The sequence below is a fragment of the Vulpes vulpes genome, chromosome 16, assembly GCF_048418805.1.
Source record: "Vulpes vulpes isolate BD-2025 chromosome 16, VulVul3, whole genome shotgun sequence".
NCBI classification, from domain to species: Eukaryota; Metazoa; Chordata; class Mammalia; order Carnivora; family Canidae; genus Vulpes; species Vulpes vulpes.
The window spans coordinates 74523463-74547352 of NC_132795.1; the positions used below are offsets into that span (position 1 = coordinate 74523463).

At 37.5% G+C, this 23890-nt stretch overlaps 1 protein-coding gene and 1 long non-coding RNA gene across 3 annotated transcripts in view; one reads left to right on the forward strand and one right to left on the reverse strand.

Annotated features, from left to right (window-relative positions):
* Nucleotides 1-6060, forward strand: part of LOC140595926 (uncharacterized) — an 89969-nt gene extending 83909 nt beyond the window's left edge. The window contains exon 5 of the long non-coding RNA XR_011997899.1: nucleotides 2452-6060. This is a non-coding gene — a long non-coding RNA (uncharacterized lncRNA). The remainder of the gene's footprint in view (nucleotides 1-2451) is intronic.
* Nucleotides 1-23890, reverse strand: part of THADA (THADA armadillo repeat containing) — a 329408-nt gene that overhangs the window by 300142 nt on the left and 5376 nt on the right. For both annotated transcript variants that reach the window (XM_025992555.2, XM_025992556.2), the window contains exons 6-15: nucleotides 20395-20543; nucleotides 20252-20284; nucleotides 19944-19992; nucleotides 15665-15852; nucleotides 12593-12687; nucleotides 10623-10843; nucleotides 8345-9051; nucleotides 5729-5880; nucleotides 2520-2675; nucleotides 1645-1767 (exon numbers count right to left, since the gene is read on the reverse strand). In XM_025992555.2, coding sequence (XP_025848340.2) covers nucleotides 1645-1767; nucleotides 2520-2675; nucleotides 5729-5880; nucleotides 8345-9051; nucleotides 10623-10843; nucleotides 12593-12687; nucleotides 15665-15852; nucleotides 19944-19992; nucleotides 20252-20284; nucleotides 20395-20543 — 1873 coding nt within the window. The remainder of the gene's footprint in view (nucleotides 1-1644; nucleotides 1768-2519; nucleotides 2676-5728; nucleotides 5881-8344; nucleotides 9052-10622; nucleotides 10844-12592; nucleotides 12688-15664; nucleotides 15853-19943; nucleotides 19993-20251; nucleotides 20285-20394; nucleotides 20544-23890) is intronic.

The following is a 23890-nucleotide window of genomic DNA, read 5'->3' on the forward strand; positions in this document are numbered from 1 at the left end:
CACAGCTTTGTTATTAAAGATTTAAATGAGAATGTGAGTACAAAGTATTTTGTCAAAAGTACCCTAGCTAATAATACTAGTTATTTAGGTATGAAATAATCTCTTTCACTAGACTAGAAGACATCTTTTCTAACTAACAGCTTCCTCTTCTCCCCCAGGACTGTTGATTGGCACCAAGCCTACCACATACTGCATGACACCCACTGTTATAAAGATGATGATAAGTAATTTAGTGCCAAAGTCACAGTCTCCAAAAGCCACAGGTGACTACAGTTGGGAGGAACTATCAGAACCATGAGATAGACTCAGATTAAGACTCTAAAGGGCTAATTTTCAAAAACACAAATATTCGCAAGGACAAGTAAGAAACCATACATACATGAAAATTCAGAACGTCAATCCACTACATGGGTTTTGTGTTCTAAGTACCTCAGTTTTCACAAATGTCATTTTATCCCTTGCAAAAAGCAGCAAAAGGGCTGTGTTTTCTTAGATCATCTAAAAATGATCTAAGAAAGGCTAAAAAAAAAAAAAAAAAAAAAAACCTGTTCCACACACAACGCAAGTGCTCAGAATACACTCCAGTCATTTTTAATGACTTCCAGCAAGGCTTTTTGTAGGATGATTCAGAATTTACAAACAGCTTTCTCATTTAATCCTCAAATCCTCAGCTTTTTCAGAGAGGTTACTCATCCCTCTTAGAGTCCAGGAGACATCAAGTAAGCCAACTAGTCTGTGGCCGAAATGGGACTAAACCCATGTCCTGCAAGTTTAGGTCATTCCTTTCCAAACTTCACTTTGGTATTTTACAAAGAGGAAGCTAACTTCAGCCTTGGTAAAGGAATAGTCTTCTTTAGATGATTTTCTGTCTTTTAATTATAAAACTGAAAACTAAGGGCCATCTATACTAATGATTAGAGTAGGTAGGGAGTTTAATATGGCTCTAATGTATCATTACTTGATTACAATTGTTTCCCTAAATGAAATACAATAGATGAGCTCTGTTCACTATCTGAGTCTTAGAAGACAGTAAGATTTCTGCTTCTGAGAGGCTAGGTCTGGATTAAGAAACCAGTGAAAAACTCATTCTGTTCTGATGGACAGAAATGGAAGGCTGTCAACTTGAGCTCTGGCCCCAGACTGGAGCCACATCCATCCCATTAATACAGTGCCCCGAAACCTACCCTTACTCTTCTCCAAAATGGGATGGACAGGAACCTGCATCACTGGACCACAGACCAGGAGGCACCAATATCAAGCCACTATAAGTCATATTAGTCTAAAGGGGAAGCAGGCCCAGATACAGCAATCTTCCACTCTGAGGAGGGGTGGAGGAGTTCAGGGCCAGCAAGTACCTTTTTGTTAAAGTACTAAATTAATGTGGCCCACAGGAAGCTGTGAACAACTGAGGTTAACCCATTCTTGTTATTCTGAAACAGGCCTTAAGTCCAGCACCAATTCTGCAGCTCAGGATACCTCAAGAGAAGTACCAAAGCACAAGAAGGAATATGTAAAACTCAGCTTGAAGGAAAAAAGCACAGAAACACCATTCACTACAAGACTTCCATTTATTTCCCTCTATTGTTTATTCACAATTGTCCTATGCTTCTTAAATATTCGTATGGCTAGAAATAGATCACCTACCTTATACTGTTGTAAAGAAACAGAAGGGTGCTGTTTGGTTAACTCATTCTCTGGCTCATGTTTGGATCTACTTTGCTCCTGTTTATAAAGCACCTGAGAACTTTCCTGTATCCTACAGAACAACTTTTGAGAAAAAGAAAAATGAAGCATATGTAAGCCATATTAATCTTCACTGTCCGTCTAAAAAAAAAAAAGCAAAGGAGAAATTTTCTAAATTCTTTAGACTAGAGCTTCAGGCAAGGAGAGTACTGGTTTCTAAACTCTTAATATTTATACAGTTTCTCTGACAGAAAATTAACATATATTTTTAAAAATCAAAAACAAAATATTACTGCAAACCAGAATACAGTCATTAAATCATGGTTCTATTTCCTTTAGGTTGGCATGAAGCTAGAGATATACTCACTCCTATTCTCTCCAAATTCTTCATCCTGTAAATGAGGCCATGTGATTAATTTGAGTTGAATTAATCTTACAATGACCATTTCATGAGGCCCTTAAATGCTAAAACTACAAGGGCATCTTTCCTTCTCTCATCAAAGTTTTCTTGAAATATGAAAGATCCATCATTACATTTTTTTCTTTCAGAAAAAAAAAAAAAAGCTCAAGTTCAATTTCTTTTACACCAGAATGAAAGGACTTTATACCCTAGGCTTGAATCTCAAATGTAAACTTTATGGGAATCATAGAATGGTTCACAGAAAGGCCATGAAGGAATGTGGCAGTCCAATCCCACGATCATTATTCCTATACTCTCCCAAAATCTTAGCTCTTTTTTTTTTTTTTTTTTTTTTTTTTTTTTTTTAGCTCTTTTCAAAATTGATTTGCAGAGCAGAGTTCACCACTATCCTGCATTTTCTGATGAGAAATTCTACCTTTTTAAGAAGAGAACAAATCTGTTGTCGGACTCCTGGGGACTGACTATTAAGATTGTAGGTGATAAAGAATTGAATCCACTGCATTTCTTCTGTGGAAACGATTTCTGTACTTCGATTACTCTCACAAAGCAAGCCTAAGGTATCTATCCGTACCTAAAACACATCAAGCAATAAAATGTTAATTTTTCAATGAAATAGGCAAATTGTAAACCATTTGACATGTTTATTTACAAAAGCTACCAAAGGAGGAAAAACCAGTAAACCTCAGTTTAGCCATGTATACTTCAGAAAAGTTCCCTAATCCCAAAGATCCTGGGGTTACATGATACAGAATTATTTTATTAAATGTGTAAACTGGGTATTTGTAAGTCAACAATCTTAAAAATTCTTATTCCATGGTAATGCTCAAGTTCATTCTTTTTTCTCTACTTTACCTCAGGACCTCATCATCTCACTCTTAGGTCACTGTCATACACATCTAACCAGTCTCCTGGTTTCTTTTTGCTCTCACACTGGAAACTCATCTCTGTTGCCATTAATTCTACTTCCTTGCAGAATGCAGAATAGCTTGTGTCCAGTTATCAACTGAATGAAATCTGAAGTCTTCAACCTAGCATTGGAGGCCTCTCTACTCCCACCAAACAACATCCTGAATTATCCTCCAGACCTTGTTTTATATTCTCCCATTTGGGGTTTTCATTTGTTTGTTTTTAAAGTCATTTTATTTATTTTTTCTTCATCATTACAATAGTACTTTTTAATTCTTATCCCCTATTTTCCCCTTCCCCCCAACCACCTCCCCCTCTGGTAACCATCTGTTTGTTCTCTATAGTTAAGGGTCTGTTTCTTCATTTGTCTTTTTTTTTCCTTTGCTTTTTTTTTTTTTTTAAGATTTTATTTATATATTCATGAGAGACACAGAGAGAGAGGCAGAGACATAGGCAGAGGGAGAAGCAGTCTCCCTGCGGGAAGCCTGATGTGAGCCTCGATCCCAGGACCCTGGGATCACGACCGTGAGTTGAAGGCAGACACTCAACCACTGAGCCACCCAGGCGTCCCTTTTTATTTCTTAAATCCCACATGAGTGAGATCACATGGTATTTGTCTTTTTCTAACTTAGTCTGCTTAGCATCATACTCTCTAGCTCTATACTTTTTTTTTTTTTTTTAAGATTTTATTTATTTATTCTAGACACAGAGAGAGAGGCAGAGACACAGAGGGAGAAGCAGGCTCCATGCAGGGAGCTCGATGTGGGACTCGATCCAGGGTCTCCAGGATCACACCCCAGGCTGCAGGTGGCGTCAAAGTGCTGCACCACCAGGGCTGCCTCTCTAGCTCTATACATGTTGTTGCAAATGGCAAGATTTCATTTTTATGGCTGAGTAATGTTCCACTGTGTGTGTGTATGTATATATGTATGTAAATATACATACCACCTCCTCTTTATCCATTCATCTATCCATGGACCCTACAGCTGCTTCCATAGTTTGGCTATTATATATAATGTTGCAATAAACATAGGGGTGTGTGTACCCTTTGAATGAGTGTTTTTGAATTTTGGGGGGTAAATAATAGTGTAATTAGCTGGATCATAGGGTAATTCTATTTTTAATATTTTGTGGAACCTCTGTGTTTTCCACATTGGCTGCACTAGTGCAATCCTACCAACAGCTCACAAGGGTTCCTTTTTATTTTCATCCTCTCCAACACTTGTTTCTTATGGTTTTGATTTTAGCCATTCTGACAGGTATGAGGTGATAGGTCATTATAGTTTTGATCTGCATTTCCCTGATGTGATGAGTAATGGTGAGCATCTTTTCATGTCTGTTGGCCATCTAGCTGTGTTCCTTGGAGAAATGTCTGTTCATGTCTTCTGCCCAATTTTAATCAGATTTTTTTTTGGATATTGAGTTATATCAGTTCTCTATATATTTTGGAATACTATCCCTTTATTGGATATGTTATTTGCAAATATCTTCTCCCATTCAGTAGGCTGCCTTTTAGTTTTCTTGATTATTTCCTTTGGTGTACAGAAGCTTTTTATTTTGATGTAGTCCCAACAGTTTATTTTTGCTCTTGTTTCCCTTGCCTCAGGAAGCATATCTAGAAAAATGTTGCTACCAGTTATGTCAGAGAGATTACTGCCTGTTCTTCAAGTATTTTTATGGATTTAGGTCTTACATTTATGTCTTTAATCCATTTTTTTAATCCATTTTTTAGTTTACTTTTATGTAAGGTGAAAGAAAGTGGTCCAGTTTCATTCTTTTGCTTGTGGCTGTCCAGTTTCCCCAGCACCATTTGTTGAAGACACTTGCCTTTTTCCCACTGTATATTCAACCCTCCTTTGCCAAAGATGAATTGATCATATAATTGTGGGTTTATTTCTGGATTTTCCATTCTATCCCATTGACCTATGTGTCTATTTTTCTGCCAGCACCATACTGTTTTAATTAATACCACACGATAATATAACTTGAAATGTAGAATTGTGATGCCTCCAGTTTTGTTCTTCTTTTTCAAGATCACTTTGACTATTTGAGGTCTTTTGTGGGCTCCATACAAATTTTAGGATTGTTTTTTCTACTTCTGTGAGAAAAGCCATTGGTATTTTGATAGGGACTGCACTAAATGTGTAGATTGGTTTGAGTAGTATAGACATTTTAACAATATTTGTTCTTCCAACCCATGAGCATGAAATATCTTTCCATTTCTTTGCATTGTCTTGAATTCCTTTCATCAATGTTTTATTGTTTTTGGAGTAGAGATCTTTCATCTCTGCTGCTTCATTATTAGTGTATAGGTAAGCAACAGAATTCTGTACATTGATTTTCCACCCTGCTACTGTACTGAATTCATTTATCAGTAGTGTTCTCTCATTCTGTGTGCTGCTCCAATGTCTCCTCTCCTTTAATCACATTTAATACTTTCCTAATCAACCACTACCTACTCAGTTCTGAGCCCCTAAGTCCATATGCATAAAGGCGCACTTATATCTATATTGTCTTCTAAGGGTTTCCAGTTGTTTTTTGTAGGTTTTCTTATTCCTTCAACTAAAATTGAAATAGCCCAAATACAAGGTCTACATTTTTCATTTTCCATTCATCATCCTTATGGACCCTTAAAACAGTGCTGACCTTGACATACGGGCCTCTATATTATACTGCTAACTCTACTGTATTTATAAAATGTCCAGGTATTTTACTTACTTGGCAGTGCTGATGAATTAAGCCTTGTTTTATTCTTGCACTGGACACAAGGTTCCTCCAGGTATCAGTTGCAGACTGAAGATGTCCATGAGCTCTAGCCGTTCGCAGACATGCCATCAAAGCTCCCAGAGCCCCTCTACTGTTATAAGACCCTAAGGATGGAAAAGATTGTTCTTGTCTCAACAGCACAGTAACAAAGACAACTACTGTGCTATGTAACAACTGTTATAATTTTCATTTTGCAACTAACATTGTATTTTAAGAAATAAAAATCATCTTTTAAATTCTAACACAAATTAAAGTTTCTATTATAAAATAACCATTGCTGAAAAGGATTTAATAGTTCTTGTGTCAATAATTTCAAGAAAGCAGAATCCCCTAAGGTTAAAGAAATCATTATTTTTTGCTATTTAAATCTTTTCCTTGACACTTAGAAACGAGCCAGGAAATGATTCAGGGGGGGAAAGGTCAGGCAGAGAAATATTTAAAACAGTAAGAATAACTAAAATGATTTTCAGCCAAAATCAGGAAAAACACTTTAGTGTTTAGTGGCTAAATATAAGTATTTCTCTAAAAATAAATACTAAACCTCTCTGTATATCTTGGAGTTATTATTTCTCCCTAGTAAAAAAGATAAAAAGGAGGATTACAAGGAACCTGATGCTTTTGAAGGCTAGGACATCAGCCTTTACTAACAGGACAGGGAACGTTGGCTCAAAGGGAACACTGATAAAAAACAGAGACTGCTTAGGATATGTAGGTGGCTCAGTCAGTTAAGCATCTGCCTTTGGCTCAGGTCATGATCCCCAGGTCCTGGGATAGAGCCGTGTGTTGGGTTCCTTGCCTTTAGCAGGGAGCCTGCTTCTCCCTCTCCTCCCCACTCATGCTCTCTCTCATTATCTGCCTCTCTCTCTAATAAATAAATAAAATCTTTAAAAAAAAAAAAAAAGAGACTGCCTTGAGAACAGATTCATGAATCTTCAACTTTAGATGGCTTCTCAAAAAGGGAAGAACAATTTTTTTTTAAAAGATTTTATTTTGTGGGCAGCCCAGGTGGCTCAGCGGTTTAGCACCACCTTCAGCCCAGGGTTGATTCTGGAGACCTGGGATCAAGTCCCATGTCAGGCTCCCTGCATAGAGCCTGCTTCTCCCTCTGCCTGTGTCTCTGCCCCTTTCTCTGTGTCTCTCATGAAAAACAAAATAAAATCTTTTTTTTTTTTAAGATTTTATTTATTTATGAGACACACAGAAAGAAAGAGAGAGAGAGAGGCAGAGACACAGGGAGAGGGAGAAGCAGGCTCCATGCAGGGAGTCCGATGTGGGACTCGATCCTCGGGACTCTGGAATCACGCCCCGAGCCAAAGGCAGACGTTCAACCACTGAGCCATCCAGGCATCCCAAGCTAAGAACGATTATTGTTAAAAACTACAATGAAAAAGAAACCAACTACAAATAATGGCTTATTTTTATGTACAGGAATCAGATTTTTCCAGCTATCTCATGGTTACTCTTTGAAGTATTGAAAGTTTTAAGTTATTTTTAATTCTTTTTTTTTAAATTTTTTATTTATTTATGATAGTCACACAGAGAGAGAGAGAGAGAGAGGCAGAGACAGGCAGAGGGAGAAGCAGGCTCCATGCACCGGGAGCCCGACGTGGGATTCGATCCCGGGTCTCCAGGATCACGCCCTGGGCCAAAGGCAGGCGCTAAACCGCTGCGCCACCCAGGGATCCCTTTAAGTTATTTTTAATTGTAAATATTTTTTTTTTTTTTTTTGAGAGAAAGAGAGTACCTGTGTGCACATGGGTTGGGGAAGGGGCAGAGGGAGACAAAGAGATAATCTTAAGGAGACTCTGCACTCAGCACAGAGCCTGATGCAGGGCTCGATCTCACAACCCAGAGATCATGACCTGAGCTGAAATCAAGAGTCAGATTTAACCAACTGAGCCACCCAGGTGCCCCTTGCTGTAAATATTCTTAAATTGTGATGTAGGGTACCATATTCCTATTTTGTTAAACAGAATACAGTCATTTTAAGATTCACATAAGTCAGGATCATCCTTTATATATTAATTATTGAATTATGCTTTAATGCAGTGATTCCTTCAGTGCTACTAAGTTTCAGTGGCATCTTTACCCCTATTCTAAATGACTATAAAGAGTTGTTTCTTAGGTTAATACATCTACATTTTTTGTCTCTTTCCCAGAGACAAAAATTTGCTACTCTAGTTTTTACTTGTCTTTATCCTTGCCTAAAACAATTTTTAATTACTGTTTTGATCACTTAGCAACTTCTATAAAACACTCAAACTTTTATTCCAGTCTGACAACTGAACAAATAAGAACTAGGTAAATGAATTAAAACTAGTAATAAAGGGAACCTTATAATCATAACTGGAATCAATCCTTAGCTTATAGAAATGACATCAGCCAAAAAACTTTATTCTGCTCTTGACAGGAACATTAGTTTCAATCTGAAATCTCTATTGTTAAAACCCTCTTTCACTTTTTACAGAAGTGGTAGTATTTATATTTGAATATGGTCCACATCTGCCTAGGTACCTACCCTTAAACATCTTAACTAGAAATTACTAAAAGAATGATTCATTTTCTTACCAGTTTTAGCATCAGCAGAAGTTTGAAGAATCTTTACCATGTAGCTTAAGCTTTCAGGACTGCAATTCAATAATTTTGGCAAGTAATAATCAATCACATAAGATTTTTGATCCAAATTTCCTTCACATAGTATAAAAAGGAGAGGAGAAACCCAAGTCTCATGCCACTCATCAATCCAGGTACTGTCAAGAGCCTGGGACTTCAAATGATTCTTGTGACTTCTGAACATGGTTTCCAAGAGGTCACTTGCATAAGGTACCAATGACTGGTCTCCCATCACCTCTAAGATTTGTGATGGAATAGTTTTAGCTAGAGCCAAAATATGTCCAATTCCTATGTAATCTACTAAACAACCAAGGCACATGTACTTCCCTTTAACATGCCATTCCAATCGCAGAAGACCTTCAGTCAAATCACAGATGAAATGATCGGCAGCCAAACCTGACACTTCTGAGTTTGACTTTTCTTTAGTGAGCTGGTGCATTTGGAGAATATTTCTGAATATAATTTTGGTTTGGTGTCTCAAAGCATCCAGTGGATGCTCCCAGTGGGTATACACATATTCCAAAAGTCTCCCAACTACACTTGATTTCCCATTCAGACTGTTCTTTAGGCTTGGGGAACTTGATTTAAGGACATGTATGGCTGAGTTAGTCCAGGATGCCAAAATTCTAGACAGAAACAATTCCAGAGTTGATTCCTTGATCCTGAAAAAAAATGAGTCATGTTATTATCAACTGATTAGTAGCAGAAACTTTTATTTATTTATTTATTTATTTATTTATTTATTTATTTATTTATTTATAAAGATTTTATTTATCTATTTGACAGAGAGAGACAGAGAGCACAAGCAGGGGGGAGCAGCAGGCAGAGGGAAAGGGAGAAGCAGTCTCCCTGCTGAGCTGGGAGTCTGATGCAGAGCTCAATCCCAGGATCCTGGGATCATGACCTGAGCCGAACAAAGATACCTAACTGACTGAGCCACTCAAGCACCCAGAATTCTCATTTTATAATCATCTAGACTTTAAAAATATAAAAGATAAAGAATGATCAGAAAATTCAATAATTATTAAATTTACAACAAAAAATTACAAACAATGCCAAAACAGATCTCAAATTTATTAGTGAATCTTTTTATCTTATAGAAATAATCCAAAAAGGACACAAGAAAACTTTTGGGTGATGGAAATGTTCATTATTTTGATTTTGATCAGGTTCCATGTGTTTTAAAATATACCAAGAGGGGCACCTGGGTGGCTCAGCTGGTTAAGCGATGGACTCTTCATTTCAGCTCAGGTCATGATCTCAGGGTCATGAGATCAAGCCCCACATCGGGATCTGCGCTGGGTGTGGAGCCTGCTTAAGATTCTCTCTCCTTGGGGATCCCTGGGTGGCTCAGTGGTTTAGCGCCTGCCTTTGGCCCAGGGCGCGATCCTGGAGTTCCGGGATCAAGTCCCGCATCAGGCTCCCTGCATGGAGCCTGCTTCTCCCTCTGCCTGTGTCTCTGCCTCTCTCTCCCCCTATGTCTATCATGAATAAATAGATAAAATCTTAAAAAAAAAAAAAAAAAAAAAAAAGATTCTCTCTCCTTTTCCTTCTACCCACCCCATTCCTTGTCTAAAAATAATAGTAACAATAATTTTTATATTCTTTTGAAATATGCATAATTTTCCTATATAAACTGAAAAACATGTAAGAATTATTTTAGAACAGGGTACCTTTTGTCCTTTACCTACATGTAAATTACTATCAAGCTGTACCTATGGTTTAACATTTTAACTACATGATCACTTTCAGGCATCATGAATAAAACACTGGAAAAAAAACACAAAACACAATCCCATGAAATCGAAAAGAGCTGGTTACAGTTCTGCCTCAGGTGCTTATAGCAATACACTTAAGTTTTAACATTTACTTTTCTAACTTCACTTTACACACTCGACATAATAGATTTCCTATTCCATCTACCAAACACATGAGGCTCATACTGAATTACTTATGTTGATGTTGTTCATAAACTCCAAAATGCAAGCATTAGAGACTAACTATTAATGTTAACATTAGAAATGTTCAGTACAGGTTCACTTGTATCAATAATACCTATAACTCTCTCCCCCCTCATCATCGCATTTTCTCTACTTCATACTCACTTCATTATCTCCCTTTTAATTCAGCATTATCCTGAGCAGTTTTCATTGAATTACTAAGTATGCTACTGTTCAGCTGTCTTTTAAATGTCTGACAAAACAAAATATGAGACAGTAGCATGAAAACTCACTGTGAACTCAAGGTGAACAAAATATGTACAATATTCAGGAGCAGGGCCTCCCCGCTCAGGCCCATACTCCCATTCTGCCAGTCCAACATGGTGAGTGTCCCCTGACACAGGAATAAGAGGGTTGACTGCGAGACATCAGTACAACAAAGGCTCCTGCAGCAGTTCAAAAACCAGTCGGGAATGCTGGTGCAGTCCACTGAATGGAGAAGCAAACTGCTAATCTGGAAAAACATAACAGAGCTAACATTTATAAAGCCTCTAAAACGTCTCAGATATTTCAAAACGTAAATCCAAAAATCCCTTTCCCCTGAAACTTACTGGGGAAAATAACTGAACCTAAAGATGAGAAGCCACAAGCGTTAAAATTATTTTATCAAAAGGGAAAAAAATTAAATCTAAGCACGTGAACAATTCTGCTGGGTTGAATGTATTTGTAGAGCAAAACATATCGCCACCTGCAGGTGGATGAACTTAACTAATACTTTTTAGATGTGATTTTAGAAATCAGATTGTTAAATTTTATTCAGCGGTAAATACTTTGTGTGATCTCATAGGAAAGTATACATCTATTTTGTATAAAGTCAGGTAAATAACTAAAATAAGTTTCTAGATAACATAGTAAGGGAGAATAAATCTACTAGTACTGAATACAAGAATTCTAGCCCAGATTATCAATTATACTTTCCATCTAACCAAATGCACAGAAAAAATGATTCTAACATACTTCTCATCAAAAGTATAATATTTGGGGGTCAGGGGAGGCCTGGGTGACACAGTCAGCTGAGCATCCAACTCCTGGTTTCAGTTCAGGTCATGATCTCAGGGTTGTCATGATCTCAGGGTTGTGGGATCCAGTCTGGTGTCAGGCTCCATGCTCAGCGCTGAGCCCACTTAGGATTCTCTCTCTCTCTCTCCCTCTGCTCCTCCTGTTCCTTCTCTCTCTTTAAATTAAATAAATCTTTGATAAATTAATAAATAAATAATAAAGTACAATATTTGGATTATTGGTTTTTTTCTCTAAATAGGCTCCATGCCTACATGGAACCCAACACGGGGCTTGAAGATTCATGACCCTGAGATCAAGATTTAAGCTGAAATCAAGAGTTGGATGCTTAATTGACTAAGCCACCCAGGCGTCCCTGGGTTATTCCTAATAAAAAGGACATATTTATCAAAAAGTAATGACTTCTTCTATCTATACATTAATCTCTGCATAACTTTAATATAACTATCTTTTATAATACTGAGAGACGGAATTGAACCAACAGTACAAGAAACAAACTAAAAGGATATACCCCAAAAGACATTGATAGTGATTATCTTTGTGAGATGAATTTATAGGTGATTGCTATCGTCTTCTGCTTTTTCTGCATTTTTGGATTGTCTCTTATTGTAAAAGAAAAAGATCATCAGAAGGATTTTATGTAGAAAGAAATTTTTAATCCACTTCTTTAAAAATATTTTATTTATTTATTTATTTATTTATTTATTTATTTATTTATTTTTAAGTTTTGTTTATTTATTCATGAGAGACACACACACACACAGAGAGAGAGAGAGAGAGAGAGAGAGGCAGAGACACAGGCATAGGGAGAAGCAGGCTCTGTGCAAGGAGCCTGACGTGGGACTCGATCCCAAATCATGCCCTGGGCTGACGGTGGCGCTAAACCACTAAGCCACCCGGGCTGCTCTAAAAATATTTTTATTTTTTTTTTAATTTATTATTTTTTTAAGATTTTATTTCTTTATTCATGACAGACACACAGAGAGAGGCAGAGACACAGGCAGAGGAAGAAGCTGGCTCCACACAGGGAGCCCGACGTGGGACTTATCCTGGGTCTCCAGGATCACACCCTGGCAGAAAGCAGTGCTAAACCACTGAGCCACCCGGGGTTGGCCCTAAAAATATCTTTAAAACATGTGTTTAATTCAATAAATAAAGCACAATTCTCCAAAGGAGATGCACTCACCAAATCAGGAATCTTCTCAGGTGGATGAAACATAGCCTTAATAAAAAGAATAACAGCTAATCCAGACGTACTCTGAATTGCCTGTAAGAGGTCATCTATATGGCAAAAAAGTAGAGAGCATGTATTAAATGACAATGGATATTTTGGTCCAGTGGAAAAAGCACATGGCACAGAGTCAGACAGTCCTGGGTACAATTTCTAGCATGACCGCTTCCTAGGTTGAGTAGACCTTGGGCAAGTTATTTACCCTCCTAGGAGCCCAGCTTTCTCTTCTGTAAAATGAAAAAATGTAACTCCTATCTGACCATTTATTATAATGTTTAAATGCATAATTAACATAAGGCTTTACGGCCAGCACATAAATACTTATTAATAAATGTGATTCTTTCCTCTCTCCTCTTAACAACCACTCACTCTTCCTCTCCCCCCAGCACATCTAGGAGCAACACCATTTGTCTCCTCTACACTGATCAGCCTCTCCATCCCAACTCCCACATATACTACTTTTTTTTTAACGTGATTTCAGGGCTTGTGTAAAGAGCCTGGATAAGTGCTAACTGCAAATTTTGCTATCACTGGCACTGTACCCAATGCAGCCAATCTTGGCTTGCTATCTTCTCTTTGTTTTCTATCAGCCTCTGGTTTGTGAGAAAGTTTACCAAATATGGTGAATTATTCAACCTGAGCTAAGAATCATAAATACCTACCATAAACTACCTAATAAACATCCATTCTGCCATTTATCCCTGCTAACAGAACTGTGACTTTGATTGGGGCACCAATGTGCTCAGCCAAAGACAGTATACTTGCTTCCTCAATCTTCCCTGCAACTAAAGGTAGCCATGAGGGTTCAGGCCAATGGGATGTAAGTAGGTACTTGGGTATTTTTGTTTCTCCTGATTAAAGGTAAAGATGCAACTGGCCTTCCTTCCTGCCTCACACATAGTCATAATTCCAGAACTACAGCAGTCAAATGGCAGCCACAAGGTACAAACATGGGAGTGAAAGCCAACATGCTGAAGATAGCTGAATAGAAAGGCAGAAATGTTTAGGTCCTAGACTGCATACAGCAGTTTGGGATCATCTGCCTCTGAACTTCATGTTATGTGGGGGTGAGGGGAGGCACATTTGCTTAAGTCTCTGAAATTTGGTTTTCTGTTACTTGCAGCCAAACATTTTACTGACAGATGAAGCTTTAAAACCTTGGGGAAGAACAGCAGTGGATAGGCCCCTCAACCACCCAGAAAAGAGGCCGCCTCATATTAAAATCAGGTCTTCTCTGTATTTTATCAGTTGTGTTTTGTTTTTTTTTTTTTAAGATAACAATGTCCTCTTTTAAAACAGATCTGTAAATTGTATCTTAGAATAACACTTTCATTTTTTTTGTAAGGTTTTATTTATTTGAAAGAGAGCATGCACAAGCACGGGGAACAGGCCGAAGGAGAGGGAGAAGCAGGCTCTCAGGTGAGCAGGGAGTCCCATTTGAGGCTTGATCCCAGGACTCTGGGATCATGACCTGAGCCAAATGCAGTTGCTTAATCGATCTGAGCCACCCAGGTGCCCCTCCTTTCCTTTTATAACTACCTGAGATCCTAGCCAAAATAAATAAATGAATAAATAATACTATTTTGACAATATATCTAGCACTTTTACTAGTTACTAGGACTCAAAACATATAAACAATGAGGTACTATTTTTTCCCATTAGACTAGCAAAACCAGAGTGAATTACTGCTCTTTATCAACAAAAGTTCTAAATCAATACCATTTATTTTTTAATTAAGTTAATATTTATGCATATATGACCATATAGAACGTGAGGTAAAGGGTAAAAATGTAATTAACTTTTTATAAATACTCATGTGTTAAGTATCATTTTTCCATTAATCATATTGTAATGTAACACACTGATACAGGAAAATAGCCACAACAATTGTGTAGCTTAACAAATTATGTGAAAGTGAACACCCTTGTACCCAGCATCCAAGGTGAAAAATCGAACTCAGGCACCCAACCCATAAGGCTCATCCATATGTCTCTTCCCAAACATAAACCCTTTTCTCACCCTGAGTAAGCATTATCGTGACTTGCAAAGTAATGGCTTTCTGATTTTTAAATGGTTTTATTAATCAAATGTGCATCCCTAGACACTACAGTTTAATCCTGTCCATTTTTCAAACATCTGATATACCTTTTAAGTGCCTTTCAATCTACAGGTGCCCTCTCCACCCCTTTCATTTCATTACAATTTCTCTACTCAAGAGCTCTGCCCTTGATCTGCAGTTTCCCACAGTCTGGATGTGGGTCTGCTTTGTCCTAATGCAGTTCAGCATATTCTTCTGTCTTCTGTAATTCCTGTAAATTGGCAGGTGACCTAAAGATCAGTCTCAAGCTCAGCCCCTTTGCAAAGAGTGTATAGGTGGTAAAAGCAAGACTCTAAAAGGGCACATGCTGTCTGGCTGTCTGTTCTTTAATGTTAGTAGTTGCTGATGCTTAATGCCTACATCAATTCATCAGGTTACAAAATGGTAATGCCATTTTAATTTATAGTTTGAAATGCTTTTAGAAAGAGGGACTTCCTCTCATTTACTATTTGGCTTCCCGGTAACACAGATCACATGAATAGAAGTAACACATGAGACATATAAGGGGGAATGATGACCACCCCCACAAGGACTACTGTCATTACTTGAGGATGAAGCCTGCTCCTAAGGAGAACTGTATGGTTTATGTTCACCTTTCCAGACCTTCCTTCCAAGTACGGACTCTTCTTATTGAGAACTTTCTTTTGCCCTTTAAAGTCTGGGGTTTTTCAACCCTAAGACTGTTAGGTTTTCGTTTTTTACAAAACACACACATTTAGAAAAGTCCTTCAACATTATTCCTTGCAGAATAGGTACATTTGAAAGAAAAAGCATTAAAAAACCTTATAACCCAGGGCCTTTCCCCATTTTAAGGAGCTGGGGGAAAAGAAGTTCTCCATCTCAGGTAAGTATCAAACATTTCATACCATTATTAGCAAAAGCTGAGTGACACTCAATTATAATCATCATTTTTATGGTCTTCTACTTACCATCACTTAAAAACTTGGTGAAAATACTCAGCAATCCACACATACTTTGCCATGTGGGAGAATTGGAAGTCTTCAAATGAATTCTCTGAATGTCTTGTATTTTCTGCACCAACATCACTGAAACTCTAGTGCCTACCAGTAAGTCATTCATCAACTGTGTCTGAACTATACGATTTCCAGCAAATTTTCTATAATGAAAAAAAGAAGTTATTCCAAAAGAAGTCACATGAAAATGCCACCATTTCTATCCCTCTGCAAAAGAAATATTCCTCAAAGGGCCAAAATTTGTTTTAGATTATGTTAGACATCTATACCTCTCCCTTCCACTCCCATAACATTCCAATTACATGGACATTTATTGCAAACTTTCAACGCTCTTACCTCAAAATATCCCTCCTTCTCTGCTAACAACTAATCTCATTTCTTCTTTTATAGTAAAAATAACAGGTAAAATGAATGCCACAATTTCTAAACTTGAACACTCCCTCAACCTTGATCCACTTTCTTCACTTGTTTTCCAAGACACTAAGCTCTCCTCCATTTCCTCCCACTTCACCACTGCTCCTTCCTATATACCTCAGCTAGTTCATCCACTTTTCCCCAATCTCTTTATGTTACAGCTCTCCACAACTCAGTCTTTACTCTCCCTCTTTGGTCCAGTTACTTCATTCCCTTGATGCTGATTTCATATAAGTATAAACTTTAAATTATAATCTGTATGCTGACAATTCCCAAATTTTTATCTCCAGCCTCAACTTCTTTCTAATCCCAGACTTATATATGCAACTTCTTACTCAATATCTTGATTTCAATGTCCAACAGACATCTCAAACTACATGAACTCATCTTCAACTCCAAATCTGTTCCACTTGCTGAGATCTCTACCCTACAAAAACTTTGTTATCATCCTTGACTTCTCCCTTCCCTACTCCACTGTAAGAAAATCCTGCTGGTCCTACCTTCAAAATATATCCAGAATCAGACCACCTCCACTGCTACTCTTGGTCTGAGTCACTCACATCTCTCCCTTGGATTACTGCAATGGTCTCCTAACTGGTCTCCCAGCTTCTATCCTTGCCCCCATCCCCAGTCTGTTCTCAACATAACAGAACACAGAGTGATGACATTAAAACAGAAGTCAGGGAAAACAGTTTGAGTCCCTCATAAAATTATGATCCACTAATTCTGCTCTAGGTATATACCCAAAAGAACTGAATGAAGGGCCCCAACAGGTATTTGCATACCGATGTTTATAGCAGCATTATTTATATTAGCCAAAAGGTAGAAACAACCCAAATGTACATCAGCATAAGAATGGATAAGCAAAATGTGGTACATACATTACAATGGAATGTTATTCAGACAAAAAAAAGTTCTGATACATGCTACAACATGGATTAACCCTGAAAACACACAAAAGAACAAATATTGCATTCCATTTATGTGACATATTTAGAATAGGCAAAGTCAAAGAAACAGAAAGAAGAGAAGTTACCAGCAAGTAGGAGGAAAAAGGCAGTGAATTTTCTTTTAGACACAATGAATTTGATGCACTTATAAAACATCCAAGTTGAGATGTCCAAGAGGCAAATGACTATATGAATCTACCACTTCAGGGAAGAGATCTAACCTGGAGTGAGAAATCTGGGAATCCTGAATATATAGATGACAAATTTTTTGTACTGGGAATCCTGAATACACAGAAGTAGATGGTATTAAGCAGTAAAAACAAATAGAATAAAAAGAATAGAACCCATATTTAACAGAAGAAGAATCTAAAAAGAGACAGAGAAGGCACTACTGGAAAGAGAAAGGGAGGCCCCATGTTAAAGATGGCACACAGAGGCTAAAATAAAAAACACAAGAGACAATAAGTGTTGGTGAAGATGTGGAGAAAAAGGAACCCTACTGTATACCTGGCAGAAATGCAAATTGGTACAGCTACTGCAGAAAACATGGAGATTCCTCAAAAAATTAAAAATAGAATTACCATGTGATCCAGTAATCACACTATTGGATATTTACCCAAATATATGAAAACATTAATTTGAAAGGATATATGCACCTCTCTGTTTACTGCAACAATAGCCAAGATATGGAAGCAATCCAAGTATCCACAAATATATAAATGGATAAAGAAGATGTGGTGTGTGTATTGTGTGTGTGTAATGGAATATTATTCAGCCAAAAGAATTTCAAAAGAATGAAATCTTTTTGCAACAACAGGGATAGATCTAGAGAATATAATGCTAAATGAAGTAAGGCAGTCAGAGAAAGACAAATACCATATGATTTCACTCATATGTGGAATTTAAGAAACAAATGACCAAAGTAAAAAAAAAAAGAAAAGAAAAGAAACAAATGAAAAAGGACTCTTATCTATAGAGAACAGATGGTTTCCAGAGGGGAGGTAGCAGGGGGATAGGTGCATAAATAGGTGAGTACATTTATTGTGACAAACACTGAGTAATGTATAGAATTGTTGAATCACTCTATTGTACACCTGACACTAATATAATGCTGTATGTTAACTACCATACTGGAATAAAATAAAAACTAATTAATTAAAATAAAAAAAAAGAATAGCACACAGATACTACCTATATTCTCTCCCAGAACCTCAGTAAACCAACAGCCACAGGATTGAAAACATAAAAAGACAAAATATGAAGAGCAACAAACAAACAATAACAATAAAATTTTGGAAGCAGACAGAAAACTGATTCGGCAGAAACCAAAAAGGTAAATACTGGGGCACCTGAGTGGCTCAGTTGATTAAGTATCCAACTCTTGGGGATCCCTGGGTGGCGCAGCGGTTTGGCGCCTGCCTTTGACCCAGGGCGCGATCCTGGAGACCCGGGATCGAATCCCACGTCAGGCTCCCGGTGCATGGAGCCTGCTTCTCCCTCTGCCTGTATCTCTGCCTCTCTCTCTCTCTGTGTGTGACTATCATAAATAAATAAAAATTAAAAAAAAAAAAAAAAAAAAAGTATCCAACTCTTGGTTTTGGCTCAGGTCAGGTCATGAGACTAAGCCCCGCATCAGGCTATGTGTTCAGCGTGGAGGCTGCTTGAGATTCTTCCCCCTCCTTCTCCTTCCCCCTCTGTTCCTGTCCCCCCCATAAAATCAATTAATTAATTAATTTTTTTTTTAAAAGGTAAATATTGGGATGCCTGGGTGGCTCAACAATTGAGCAGAGTTTGCCTTCAGCACAGGGCATGATCCTGGTCCAGGGATCAAGTCCCGCATCAAACCCCATGAGGAGCCTGCTTCTCCCTCTGCCTATGTCTCTGCCTCTCTCTGTGTGTCTCTCATCTCTAAATAAATAAAAATCTTTAAAAATTAAAAGGTAAATAGGTAAGCCAGAGAATCATCCCCAAAACAACCTGATTTGCAGCCCCAAAAGGCTAAGAAACTGTTGGTACCAGGTACTCCTTGATAAGGAAATAAATGTAAGGCTGAAAATAGGAAGACTGGCTACAAGTCTGTTGAAGAATAAGAACCAGCAAACAACTGGCTTACCTAGAGAAGGTAAAACAACATGCACAGATAAGGCATGAACACCATAGTGCAAACAAGAAAATTAGGTAAATATATGAACAATGAACAATGAATGCCAAATGCCACAACCTCAGCTTTCTTCACTCCTTCAGCAATCAGAATTTTAAGCCAATAGTTTGGTTCCATGGTGAATCTGTTACCCATGCAAAAAGACCTAACAATATTGACATCATAGGTTTTCCAAAGAAATAGCCTGCCTAAAGTTGCCTATAAAAAAACCTGAAATAAACCCCATCAATATGCACAGATTCAAATCAACTCTCAGTGCCTCATCCTTAAATATAAGCATTTGGCCAAAAATCACTTCTGATGAAAGCTTCTAGCAACAAATACAGTGACTGAAAGCATCAAACAGGAAAAAAAGCAACTTAGAAGAAAGAGGACTATGTAAAGATGAGAAAACTATTAAAAAAAAAAAACTATCATTAATATCCTCAGAAAGATAACCAGATATTTCATTCATAAAATGATACTATGAGTAAGGAACACTCAGGGAGGAAGAAGCTCATTCTCATATTCTTATAATAATTTAATTTATTTTTTAAATTAACTATCAAACCTCTAAAAAAGTAAATTTCAATAATCAGGTCCAATATTATCAGTGAGGGATACAATGAAGCACATTCTGGAAACTTTCTTTAAATTTCCTTTGTACAAAGACAACAGGCAACCTCAAGTGTACACCCACACATGCACAAGCATGCAAACAGATACTTGCCGATTTTCTTCTGAGATTTCAATTAAACTCTTCTGCAGAAAATGAAGCACTGAAACAAAAAAGAATGTATCATGACAAAGCAGAACCTACAACTGTAAAATTTAATGTCAGTATAAGAAAATATTTTAAGTCACTGTTACCTATAATGATATCATGGTATAGTAGTAGAAATTAAAAAGGAAGGGGCATGATGCATCTTAGTAATCTGCAGGACTCTACCCACTGCCAAGAAACTTAAAAGAACCAGCTCCAAAATGACTCATACAAGCAGTTACCCCCTCAGAATAAAACAAAATAACAGGACTTACCATTTTTAAGAAGATTATTAACACCTGCTCTACCTGTAGGGATAAAAACATTAACACTGGTAAGGAGCCTCAGAACCAAAATTAACATCATTTAAAAAGAATGATGTAATGACAGAAAAAAATACACAAAAAAGCTGGCTTACCCAAGTCAAAGTTCTCCATACAAGAAGATATATTGTCAATTACTTTCCTATAAGAGTATAGATCAGTAGTATTCAATTCTTCCTGAAGACGAGAAGTAAAACTTTGTATAGCCTCAGTTAGAAAAAATTCAGGTAGGCCATTTAGTGAGCTAGAAAAAGAATCAAGTATTAAAAATCTGACAACCGTGTGATAAGTAGATATATGGAGTGGGAAGGGAATCCTACAAATGAAGGAATTCTGAACTACCCCTTCAAAATACAGCCAGAAAAATTTAACTACATGCCCCAATCACTGAAACTCCCTGCTTCCATCTTGCTTCCATCCTCAAGAGAGTAGCCAGAGTGATATTATAAAAATACCATAGTAGTCTTCTACTAAAATCGTCCAACAATGTCCCTCTCAAATTAGTAACCATAATGTTGACAATGACTTACCAGAGTCTAGACACTCTAGCCCCACCATCATCTCACCAGCCTCATCTCAAACCTTGTTCATTTAGCTCTAGCTACATGGCCTTCCTTGTTGTGACAATATACCAAAGCTTTTGCTCTTGCTATTTCTTCCACCTGACACTCTTCCTTCAAATAGACCCAACAATCATTCTCTCATACCTGAGATCATGACCTAAGCCACCCAGGTGCTCTCCAGATGAAGTATTTTCAGAGAAGCAGGTAATTTTATACCATCTTATAGTAGAGAAAGCATAAATAAGGAAGGCATAAAACTCAGAATTTTTTTTTTTTTAAGATTTTATTCTGAGAGAGTGTGAGAGCATGAGCAGGGTGAGCCTGAGGGGCAGAGGGAGAAGCAGGATCCCAGTTGAGCAGGGAGCCCGATGAGGGGCTTGATCCCAGAACTCTGGGATCATGACCTAAGCCAAAGGCAGACTCTCACCAACTGTGCCACCCAGGTGCCCCGAAACTCAGAAATCTATACAAAGAAAAACATTAGTGGGACTGATTACTAAGAAAGGTTTTGTAATTTTTATAAGGCAAACACATCATAAAGAAAGTTCAAAGACAAGTAATAAAACAAAGGAATGGGGCACCTGTGTAGCATAGTCAGTTGAGATCCAACTCTTAGTTTTGGCTCAGATCATGATCTCAGGGTTGTGAGACTGGGCCCCACATGGGGCTCTCTGTTCAGCACAGAGTCTATTCTCTCTCTCCTTCTGACCCTCCCACTCATGCTTTCTTTAAATTAAAAATACAAAGCTTAAAAACAAAATGGAAAGATCCTTAAAAAAACACCAAAGAGGGATCCCTGGGTGGCGCAGCAGTTTGGCGCCTGCCTTTGGCCCAGGGCGCGATCCTGGAGACCCGGGATCGAATCCCACGTCAGGCTCCCGGTGCATGGAGCCTGCTTCTCCCTCTGCCTGTGTCTCTGCCTCTCTCTCTCTCTGTGACTATCATAAATAAATAAAAATTAAAAAAAAAAAAAAACACCAAAGAAATATATTTAGAGCTCTTATACCCATGCCATGTTTTCTTTATTGGCAAAACCCACCTCTCACTAAAGAGGCTAAAGGTGTGAGAGTTTCCACTTCTCAGCCCTTCTTACAACCAGAAGGGTAAATGACCCAATCTTGACAACAGAAAGTGATGGAAAGTGTCCTGGAACCTTGTGCAAAGTGTTTTTCTCTCCAATAAAAAGAAATAGAGAAGAGGAAATTTTCTTTATTTTTTTCTGGATGCTGTCATGTCCTCATAAGGTGCCAGTAACTGCTACAGCCCCTTGTAATTCTGAAGGAATATATGGCCAACACTTGGGAGAAAAAATGGAAAATATCAAGCTCTATGACATTGTCGACTACTTCCCCACAACCCTAGAACCGGCCAGTTATTTGATCATTTGCTCCTTGACACATTAAATACATTTACTTATATAAGAAAAAGAGAGTGCCTGAGTGGCTCAGTTGGTTAAGTGTCTGCCTTCAGCTCAAGTCATGATCCCAGGGTCCTGGGATGAAGTCCCACATCCGGCTCCCTGCTCGGCAGAAAGCCTGCTTTTCTCACTCCACCTGCCTACTGCTCCCCCTGCTTGTGCTCTCTCTCTCTAAAATAAATAAAATCTTAAAAATAAATAAATAAATAAATAAATAAATAAATAAATGAATGAATAAATAAATAAATAAATGAAAGAAAAGACATTCTAACAAGGAAACACAAAAGATACATAATCACAACTAGTCAAACTCTACATATTAAAAAATGTTCAATCTCACTAGTAATCTGGAAGTGAAAAGTAAAACATAAGGTTTTTTTTTTTATCTATTAGATCTTAAATAGTTTAAAGATTGATATCTAGTGTGATAAAGATATGAAGACACTGGCACTCTCATTCATTGTTAGTAAGAGTATAAACTTGGAATAGCTTTTGGGGAGTACAGTTTAGTAACATCTTTGGTGAAGAAATTCCACCTATAGGAATTTATCTCAGGGAAATACACATAACAATTATAGACATAATTAAGAATATCACGCATCATTGTTGGAATAATGAAAACAAAACTAACTAAACACCAACAAATATATACATAAAATTGTTGGCATTATCCATATTATGGAATATTTATAGCTGTAAGAAAATATAAGGACTTTTGGTGGGAACATAAAATAATGCAGACATGATGGAAAATAAAGGAGGTTCCTCAGAAAATTAGTAATAGAATTACCATATGATCTAGTAATTCACTTCTGGATATGTATCCAAAAGAACTGAGCAGGACCTCAAATAGATATTTACATACTCATGTGCATAGCAGCATTGTTCACGATAGTCAAGAGGAAGAAGCAACCCTGATGTCTATCAACAGAATAATGAATGAATATAATGCGGTGCATATGGACAATGAAATATAATTCAGCCTTAAAAAAGGACAAATATCTTGCCACATGCTATCACATGGATGAACCTTGAGAACATTATGCTAAGTAAATAAGCCAATCAAAAAAAAAGACAAACATCAAAGAAAAAAAAAAAAGACAAACACAGTTATTCCACTTATATGTGGTAACTAAAGTAATTTAATTCATAGAAGCAGAAAGTAGAACTGTAGTAACCAGGAGCTCGGCAGAGGAGCAAATGAGGATTTACTATTTAATAATACTGGGTTTGGGGACGCCTGGCTGGCTCAGCAGTTGGGCAGCCGCCTTTGGCTCAGGTCATGATCGCGGTATGCTGGGATCGAGTCCCACATCGGGCTCCTGCAAAGAGTCTGCTTCTCCCTCTGCCTGTGTCTCTGCCTCTCTCTCTCTGTGTCTCTCATGAATAAATAAAATTATTTTAAATAAAATAAAATAATAACAACAATAATAATACTGGGTTTGGGTTTTTTTAAGTAAAATTTTACTTAAAAAAAATAAATAAAGATTTTACTTATTTATTCTGAGAGACACAAAGAGGCATAGACATAGGCAGAGGGAGAAGCAGGCTCCATGTGGGGAGCCCAATGTGGGACTTGATCCCAGGACCCCAGGATCATGCCCTGAGCCA